Source organism: Geospiza fortis, unplaced genomic scaffold (assembly GCF_000277835.1).
Source record: "Geospiza fortis unplaced genomic scaffold, GeoFor_1.0 scaffold78, whole genome shotgun sequence".
NCBI lineage: Eukaryota > Metazoa > Chordata > Aves > Passeriformes > Thraupidae > Geospiza > Geospiza fortis.
This window is the reverse complement of record NW_005054339.1, coordinates 3,353,695-3,363,546: the sequence shown is the minus strand read 5'-3', so window position 1 is coordinate 3,363,546 and position 9,852 is coordinate 3,353,695. Positions and strand designations below refer to the sequence as shown.

Sequence of the window (9,852 nt, the reverse complement as noted above, 5' to 3'; positions counted from 1 at the left end):
GTACAAGTAAAGACTGATATAAAGGGATTGGACTGAAACTGAGGGGTTCGGGTTCCATTTAATCTTTGCAGTTGATGAAAAAAGAGAGAATATTCTCTCTGTGGAGAGAATAGTCATGTGCTTACTATACCATTGTTTCCCAGTCTCTTACTGGGAATCTCTCTTGCTAATGATACTGTTCTTGCACAGATGCTCTTGTCCATCAATCTCAAAAACACTTTAGAGATCACACATTTGAAATCACCATTTCAACTTATCCCAGTATTTTTTACTACTGAAATTGTTAATATGGTGATTTAAAAAATCCAAAATTTCTTACATACTAATGAAACAGGAACTGTGAAGCTGTTATATAATTCAGAAAATTGAATCATACAACGTTTTGGTTGGAATGATCTTAAAGGTCATCTCCTTCCAACATCTCCCACTAGATCAGGTTGCTCAAAATGAGGCAGGACTTACCCTTGGCTGTCTTGAATCAACTCCCTCTCCCCATGTGCCTTAGTACAGCTTCTAGGAGGACCTGTTCCAGGATCTTCCCAGGCACAGAGTGGTAGTTGGTAGTTCCCAGGATTCTCTATTTTCACCTTTTTTAAACCAGGTGCAGTGTTTCCCTTTTTCCAGTTACTGGGGACTCCACCTGGTGCTGCTGTGACTTTTCCTGGGGAGTGTCTTGGCAGCTACTTCAGCCAATTCCCTCAGGACTCTGGGATGCATCTGGTCAGCTCCCATGGACTCTTGTAGGTTGAGGTTCCTCAGAAGGTCACAAGCCTGATCTGTTGTGTTTTAATCCCAGGTGGACACCAAGTACCACCCAGTCACTCACACACTCCCTGTCCCTGCAATGGGATTGGGAGGAGAATCAGAAAAAAACTTTTAAGTTAACTGCTACTACTACTACTACTACTAATAGTAATAATTGTAGTCATAAACTCCAAAAAACCAGCACAATACAATTTCTCAATACCCACTGAGCAATGCCCAGCCTGTCCCTGAGCTGTGGTCAGCCCCTTGCAGCTCCCCCCATTCCCAGTTTGTATGCTGAGCATGGCATTCTGTGATATGGAATGTTCTTGTGGCCAGCTTGGGCCATGGTCCCTCCCAGCTTTTTGTCCTCACTGGCAGCAGATGAGGACACTGAAAAGTCCTTGATTTAGGATAACACCACACAGCAGCAACCAAAACATTGGTATGTTATCAACAGCATTTGGAACTTTGCTTGTCCAGGCCCTCTCCTGCAGTCCATCCACCTGAGAGGTGTGGGAAAAGGGTTTGCCAGTGGAGACCAAGGCAGCAGAGCCAGCACATCTCAGTCCAACTGCCTGAGGGCCCTCACCAGCAGAGCCTTCTCTGGTCTTGCCTTCCCACTGTAACATCAGATCATAGTGGGGTTGGCTTTGGTTTGAAGGAGGAAGAGAATTATATTTTTAATCTGAAATGCATAGACATGACCCATGAAAACAGGAACAGACTTGCATACCAAGAAGAAAAATGCAAGTAGACATTCATGCTTGAAAAACTAGTAGGTATTTCTAGGGAAAGTGAAAGAGAGGGAGAGCTGACAGGGGTAGTAAATTAAGGTTCACTGCCTACATCAGTTTTTCAGTTGATTTAATAGTTTTGGCTGGCAGTAAGGTTTGGCGAAGAGTTGGATGGGGGAGGGGGGGGTTCATTTAAAACAAAATAGTTAAGTTGATCTGTAGTATTGGTAAGGATTTAAAGATGCTTCATAAACACATGTAATCTCATCCCAAACTTCAAACTTAACCTGTAGCAGTACAGTTCTCTGGAGCAGAGACTGTATATACTGTATATGTAATTAAGGGAGGGATTCTATTGCAAGCCTCTTATTAAAATCAGCCCTTCCACCTTCAGACTTCTAGCAAGCAGGGTGCTGATGCAAAAGCCAATTAGGTTTGGTCTTTGCTTATTTAAGAAGATAAAACTCCTTTGGGTTACCCGAATTGTCTCCTAGAACTACATTTCCAAGTTTCAATTTTCAGCACATGAAATGTTCTGCTGGGAGCTGTGACTGTGAAGTGCAGACTTGGATTTATAAAGTTGTTTGAGGTACAAATCTGATTCAAGCCTCAACTTGATTTTCAAAAAAGAATTTCAACCTAAAGTTTTGCAACTTATATAAAGAGCTATATGAAGTTTTATAAAGAGTTATATGACATTAATGTAAGTTTTGCAACTTATATGAAGAGTTACAAAGAAAGTTATTCAGAGAAATCTTTTAGCAGTTAAAAAATTCAATTTTAAATGAAAGGGTATGAATGAAGCATACTTCCTATTAAAACTCTGGGCCTGCATGGAATTCCAAATCTGCATGGAATTCAGAATCCAATCTGCATCTGTGGTGAAAATTGAAGTTTTATGTATGCAGTTCTGGGCTTCTGCTGCACTGAAATTTGAACCATTAAATTTATGAAAAATAGCTAATAGACCTTCTGAACTTGTACAAGTTCACTCCTAGACCAATACTTGCTGATAGACTGAAACATTAAATAAGTTATAAGGTCCTAAGAGTATAATGGAAAAATCTGTATTTTTCAAACTGAACATACAGGAAAAGAAATCATAGTGTACATGTGTCAGAAATAGAAATATCAATTGTTTAGACTGTTTTATATTCTGGACATTTGCTACTGCTCATATTAAGCACCTACTTCTTTTATTAAGCTATAAATGTAGGTTTTGCAGATGTAATTGAGAATTATACTCTCATTTGATCTGTGGTATTCCAAAACCATATAAATTGACATTTTCATGAAGGCTTGGGGCCAGACGCAACTTCGTGCTAGTCTGTAAGTTACTTTGAATTGAATTGAGGAGCTTTGAATGTTGGTGGTATTGGCACCACCATAGCCAAAGCAGGATAAGCATGAGTAACCCTCTACCTTGGATAAGATTCAAATTCAGGATATTAAAATTACTACCTGATAATTTTATTCTTCATCATTTCATTTTCCTTCTATGCCTTCATTGTGTGAGTGCATTTTAGGAAAGGAAAATGCCCACTGGACCCTCTCACTCAGAGTACACACATTTAGAAACTGTGACATTGAGAGGGTGTCTTCATGTCATGATTGAAAGCCAAAACACTTCCTTTTCCTGGTCTGTGCTTACTTCATTAGTAATGGGCAGTGGCAGAGTTCAATGATTGATCTTTTTAATGTGTTCAAAGTTCTTCAGAATTTTGTGCTGCTCTTAGGAACATATTCTCCTCCTTCCTCGTGAACTCGTCCTTCTTGAATAACAGGTAGTGGGTGCATGTGGGAAGGCTCTTAGCCCTGCTGCTGCAGGCTGTGACATGAGTGGATTCAGAGCTCTGTGCATGGCTGCTTTGGAGCAGTGCCATTCCCAAAGCTCCCTTACATAAGGTCACTGGGGGTGGGGGGTGTTGTGGTGGTTGTTTCTTTAACCATGGAAAATCATGGCACGCAGCACGTGTCCTGGCTAACAGTTCCTTTCCATAGATCTGCAGTTTGTGCCATGAGATGCTTGAGTTGTTAAATTAACAACACAGATGCCCTATAGCTCCTTAAAAGACCTTTTTACAGCATTAAAAAATACATACATACCCTTCATTTAATCTTGAAATCAGCCTAAGAATTTGAGAGTAGTTGTACCAATTGCACTCTCCATTTCTGATGGGACACATGCAATTCTCCTTTCACATTTCCAGAAGTTTAAATCTGGAGGAACACTTATTGACAAGTATAAATTTTGCCTCAGCACATTGTAAATCTGAAGATGTTCAGATATCTTGTGACCCTCTTTCTGTATCTGTACCCTTCCTATTTGGTTGTATTCTTTTGTGTTGTTTTATTGTTATACTTTATTTCCTATTTTTTCTTTTTAATCCCAGTTCTCTTTCTTTTTAGTCTCTTTCTATCCTTATTTACTGTTTAGATGGTTCCAAGTTTAAGGAGAAGATGATTCTTTTCTCAAGCAGGTAGACTTGCATGTCGTGTGTGTGCCTGATTTTATCCTTTTCTCCTTTTTTGCCTGGTTTACGTTGAACCTCACTTCTATATTGAGTGATTGTCAAAAATGTGCACTTGCTCCTCTGTAACCCTGCTTTAATTCTTCCAGGTGAGGATGGGCCATCTCAGATGGGGCTGGAGGATCTGAGCATGTTCCGGGCTATTCCCAACTCCACTGTGTTTTACCCCAGTGATGCTGTAGCCACTGAAAAAGCAGTGGAAATAGCTGCCAACACCAAGGTTTGCATCAGAGTATTTCTGAGCCAGAGAATAATTCTGGCTTTTGTACTACTCTTGTTGCTTCTGGCATGTTTCTTGCATGTCTCTACCCACGTAAATTCTTCCCAAGGCTCCACTGGGGCAGTGGGATGTTTTCTTTTCAAGGAAAGGTTGCAGACATTCTGTCCAGGCTAGTGCTGAATGAACAATCTTGAATGCTGTGGGCCAGATCTGGGGAGATGTAAATGATTACACAAGTGCAGTTTGAATCTATATTGAATTAAAGTGTAGGTCTTTAGCAAACCTAAAAGTGCTCTAGTAGTACCTTATCTCTGGGGTCAAACTTGAAGCTGGATATGGAAAGATAAATCTCTATACTGAGGATTTTGATCATCTCCTTGATCAGTATTCTCCTTGGCTGTGATAGAACTTTTTCGTGAGAAAGGAGAAAATTATCTGAAAAAATCTAATCTTGCTACTACAGGTTTTTAGTGAAGGAGTGTAACAAATATGATGAGTGGTTTGTGGAAAAAAAGAGGGGAGGTGGGGAAAGAAGTGGGAAGAACAGATTAAAGTACAAGTTTGCTACTTCCTCTGGAAAGGCTTCTGAACTTTAACTGATGAAAAGCCTTTTTCCTTGCTTTCAACCAAGCATTCTTCTCCAATTTAAAACTGACAGAGTAAAAGTTGCACAGATATGGTAAGGTTCTAAGAGTCTAATTAACTCAAGTAGTAGTCTCAATTTCCACAAGAGAACAGAAGAGAAATAAGTATCTTGGAATCAGAAAGGAAAACTGTACGTTATCAGTGTGCTTTAAGAGGAGGTGAAATGTTTTGTACTGTTTGAAGCAACCAGCTGCCATGAAGGACTAATGGGAATTGGTGGGGCAGAGTTTACTTATAAGAACCAGAGGCAACATAGGAAGGTGAACATCAGACAAATAGAAAAAGTCATTTTGCTGTATTTTTTTCCATATGATTTATCAACTAGAATGTCAACACTTTTCTGTTTTCCTAACTTCTAACATGTTTACCTCGGAAACAGGGCATTTGTTTCATCAGAACCAGTCGTCCTGAAAATCCTGTCATTTACAACAACAATGAGGACTTCCATATTGGACAGGCAAAGGTAAATACTGCACAGATAAATAGAACCAGAAAAATATGCAGTGTTTCCTTTGTAAATACTGCACAGATAAAGAGAATCAGAAAAATATGAAGTGTTCCTTTTTTAAAAGCCCTTTTCCCTCTAAAGTGTTGCAAATATTTGATATTTTCATTAAAATCTCTAGAAATGTAAAAGAAAACTCCAGTAAGATTAAGTGTTAAAAACACATGGATGTGTTTTCTTGCAGGTGGTTTTGAAGAGTAAGGATGACCAAGTGACTGTGATTGGAGCAGGAGTCACTCTGCATGAAGCACTGGCTGCAGCAGAACAGCTGAGAAAAGGTGGGGCTTTTTTCCTTTTTGTCACATAACACCAAAAAAAATCAATACCAGTCAGCCTAAGTGCTCACTCTGTCCTGGTAAACATGAATGACACTGTTCAGCTAGTCAGGCACGGGTAGCTGAAACTACAACACAGCATTCAGCTGCCAGTCTCACCTAATGGAGGAGGTTTTAGTTGGCTTAGCAGCATCAGTAGCCATGAAAACTGACAGCAGATCACATCAGGGTCTCCTTAGAATTGCTCATCTGTGGTAGTGCCCTGTGGGCAGAGGTCTGGGGACACTGTGTGAGAAGCAGGAGTGGCATCTGGTCTGGTACAGCACAATCAGCTGCAAACAGGCTGGGGCCAGATCCCAAAGCACAGCTTGTCACCTGTGTGTGCCTGTGGGCACCTGGCCCTGGGCTGGGCTCACTGCTGACCTGCGTTCCTTTGAATGCAGCAACTCTGAACCACTGTGGGAGGGGCACAAATCTATGGCAGTGCTCAAGCCACTGACATCTCACAGCAATGGCAACCCTTCAATGAAATGAGAAAGAAACCATCAAAAACCCCTCTGTGAATCAGGAGCTTCTCCTCAGGAAAAGATTACAAATAGCAGGAGATAATACAGTAATTCTGCCTGTGGCTTATGGGGAGCTTTGTGTGCAGCATCTGGGTGGACTGATACTTTGTCATGACCTTGAGTCACCAGGCTTAGGACATTTTGAAAGTTGTATTTTCAGAACCATTGTTATTTTTCTACACTTACCGTGCTTTACAATGCTCTGCTGGTCTTGAAGTCTGAGTAATCACCTCTGGAGAGATAATCCCACAGTGCAGAGGCAAAGTCTAATATCCAAAATGTATTGGCCACTAAAGAGCCTTCAGTCACAAAATGACAATAGGGCCTCTTCATGTGTAGCAGTCAGGCCAGTGTTCAGCCAGCCAGGATCAGAGACAGCCTCACATAATTGCTATTCTTTATAAACAATTGCCATTTGTGTGCAGCTTTAATGAGCCATTGGGCCAGCCTTATGAGGGCAGGGCAGATCTGGGTTTGGTGCCAACCAACCTTAAGGGTGCCCTGGTAGGGCTGGGCAGCTCAGGTAGGCACACCTGAAAGGTGGCAGCCTGCAATGAAGAAAGAATTCAGAATGCCTACACACCAAAGAATAAGTGGAAATTGTACTTGGCTTGACAATAAAGGTAAAATAAAGGTCTGGGAAAAAAATTACAAGTGGCAGCCTAAGTAAGGAGGATTTCTCTGGTGACTGGATTCACTCTTACCTGGGGAAAGCCAGTTAGATTACTTTTTTACTGACAGGTGATCCTGGTAACCTTGAGTCCCTCATCCAAGCCTCCTCCATCATGTCTGTGAATAAATGGATATCACTATTCCACAAGGTCCATGGAGAAAGAATAGATATAAAAATTAGGCTTGGCTGGGTTCTGTGGTAGATAAGCCAGAGGTACAGGTACCTGGGAGTTCATGTGGGCAGTTCTCATAATGGTCTAGCAGATCACAGCCATTGCCTGTACCACTGACATTGTCTTGCAAGTGCAATTCATTGTTGCAAATAATTTTCATTTGTTTATGCAGAAAAGATCTACATCCGTGTGATTGATCCCTTCACTATAAAGCCCCTGGATAAGAAAACAATACTTGAAAATGCAAGAGCAACCAAGGGCAGAATCATCACTGTTGAGGACCATTACCATGAAGGTGAGAAGGGTCTGGGAGGTCATAGCCCTCAGAGGCTGGAAGCTTCTGACCTGACAGAGGAGTCTGAGACCTGATGCTGTCATCCCATGAAAGCAAAAGAAAGATTTCAGGTGTTTTTGGTGCTGTTAGGATTATAAAGTGACACTGAGGGTTGAAAGGTTCCAAAGATTTAAGGGGTAATCAGGGCTGCCTTTCTGATTAACTTGGCCTTGTGTGCCCTTTCTGTGCTTGGTCCAAGTGCAGTCTGGATTCATTTGTGCCCAGTGAAATTGTAAATTCCTACTGTGCTGCAGGGGTTCTGCTCAGTGTGTTCTCTGAAAGGCTGTACAGCAGCTTCTTTGCAGGTGTGAAATTGCAAGAGAGACCATTGCTGTGCAGGTTTAAGTATTCCACGTGTCCAAAAGCTTGGCTCCAGGGTACATGAAATCAGATGGTTTGGGCAGTTTTCATAGTTTTTCCACAGTTACTAAGGGATAAATTCCTCCCTTTTTCTTCTCCACCACCATAGATGTCTACTAAAAGAAATTAGTAGATATAGTTATGAGACTATTATCTTAATTTAAGGTGAGCATCACTCTTGCCAGGTATCTGAAGTGAGCTGGTTCTACTGTAAGTGCTGGATACACCATGTTTTGTCCCAGACTATGGATGGTGATAGATCCCTGAAGCTCATCATTTTATTGCTCAGCTCTGGACAAGTATTTTACTGCAGGTTTGCAAGACAGCAGAGTCTTAACTGTGAGGTGCTGAACAGGAGCTCTGTGCTGGCATGGTGCTCTGTGGTGCAGGCAGGGCTGGTGTCTGTGCTTGCAGGACCCATCACACTGAGCTCACCAGCTGCATCCACAGAGGTGCACCTGGCTGCAGGCTCAGTTTGGTTAAATCCCACCACACCTGGAGCTGTGGGCAGCCCTGTGATCCTGGATACACTCTCTGAAGGGTAGCACTAAGGTGTCTCTTCTACCAGGTCTCACAGCACATGCTTTTGACACAAGTCCTGTTTTCTTCTTCCCTTCTGCTTCCAGTGTCTCTCCTGCCTCCATGCAGTTCCCGTTGCATCCTTTGTGCCTGTGACTGATAGTGAGTCAGTGCTGAGCTCTGAGCAAAGGTTGTGAATACATTACATAACCCAGAGAGGTGCCCAGCAGCACGTACAGGCTCTGTGAAAAGATGGAGCTCTGAGCTGCTGAGATTGGTTGGAATTTCAGCACGTTAAGTACACTTGTAAATGCTCTTCAGTCAAAGTGTATTTTTAAACCTGGTTCCTGGTGGCTGATGCTGAGGTGGTGAGAGCTTGTTGACAGTCCTGTGCCCTTGAGAGGCAGGTGTGTCCTGCTGCTTATGGCTGAGTACTTCAGAAATGGCAGCCTGCTTGTCCTCAGGATGCCTTTGGCACAGGACAGGGTTTTCAGTTTGCAGTCAGCCCACTCAGACACGTGTGATAGGTGTTCTCCTGAGGCTGGGGATAGAGGCTCTAAGTTGCAGGCCCCACACACACAGTGTGGATGTCCCTGCTGGGACACTCCATCAGTGCCGTATCTCCCTCTCTCCACAGGTGGCATGGGCGAAGCCGTGTGCGCCGCCGTGGTGGGCGAGCCCGGTGTCACCGTCACTCGCCTGGCCGTGTCCCATGTGCCCCGCAGCGGGAAGCCAGCTGAGCTGCTGAGGATGTTTGGCATTGACAAGGATGCCATCATGCAGGCGGTGAGGGCAGCCGTGTCCAAGTCCAGGAACGCCGAGTAGACGGGAGCATCTCGTGCTGTGTAACGAAGAGCTGCGTTTGGAGAGGTTAAGGCAGGCAAAGGTGCTTTATGTAGAGAGTTCTAATAAAAATACCAGCTTAAAAAACCTTCTGGGGTTTCATCTTTTCTCTGTGGGGTTTGGTGTTGTGAGGCAATACCTGCATGTTTAGAGCCCCTCCTCTCTGCATTGTCCCCAGCCATTTCAAACCAAAGGCAAGGAGGAAGTACCCAATATGCTGGGTGGTGCTGAAATGGAATGAGATGTTCCAGGTCCTGGGGAACCAACAGGGAGGTGAGGCCCAGCTGGGCTTGAATGGCAGTGCAGACAGCACAAGTGAAGGAAAAAAAGTTGGAACTCCTCATAGGAACTTGTAGTTTTGAGTGCTTGGTTGTTGCTACAGCAAGGGTGATGCTAAAGGATCTGAAAGAAGAGCAGGAAATTCCCAGGTACTCAAGAGGATGCAGCTCAATGTGTAAGTTGCTTTTTTGTTGAGAACTGACTTTTCTCATGGGACCTGCTGTAAGTGGCTTAGCTGTTCATCTCACATGGTGGGAGGCACTTGGTGACTTTTTAAATGTTTTGCAGTTTTTAGATGTTTTGCTTATTTTACCCGTAAGCAGTTTCTGTTAAAATTAAAAATTTATGTTTACTGCAGAGTACCAAATTTAAAACATTAAGTATTGAAACATGTTTCTCATCTTGACTGTTCCACAAATTGCCTTTCAGAAAGACATTAGACAGCAGAG

The 9,852-nt window shown here is 42.8% G+C and overlaps 1 protein-coding gene across 1 annotated transcript in view; it reads left to right on the top strand.

Moving 5' to 3' along the window:
• The window catches only part of TKT (transketolase), an 18,906-nt gene extending 9,694 nt beyond the window's left edge, over positions 1-9,212 (top strand). Inside the window, exons 10-14 of the mRNA XM_005422438.3 lie at positions 4,102-4,232; positions 5,257-5,340; positions 5,567-5,660; positions 7,241-7,363; positions 8,919-9,212. Of these exons, the coding sequence (XP_005422495.1) occupies positions 4,102-4,232; positions 5,257-5,340; positions 5,567-5,660; positions 7,241-7,363; positions 8,919-9,106 (620 nt within the window). The 3' untranslated portion in view covers positions 9,107-9,212. The remainder of the gene's footprint in view (positions 1-4,101; positions 4,233-5,256; positions 5,341-5,566; positions 5,661-7,240; positions 7,364-8,918) is intronic.
• Positions 9,213-9,852: the final 640 nt, after the last annotated feature.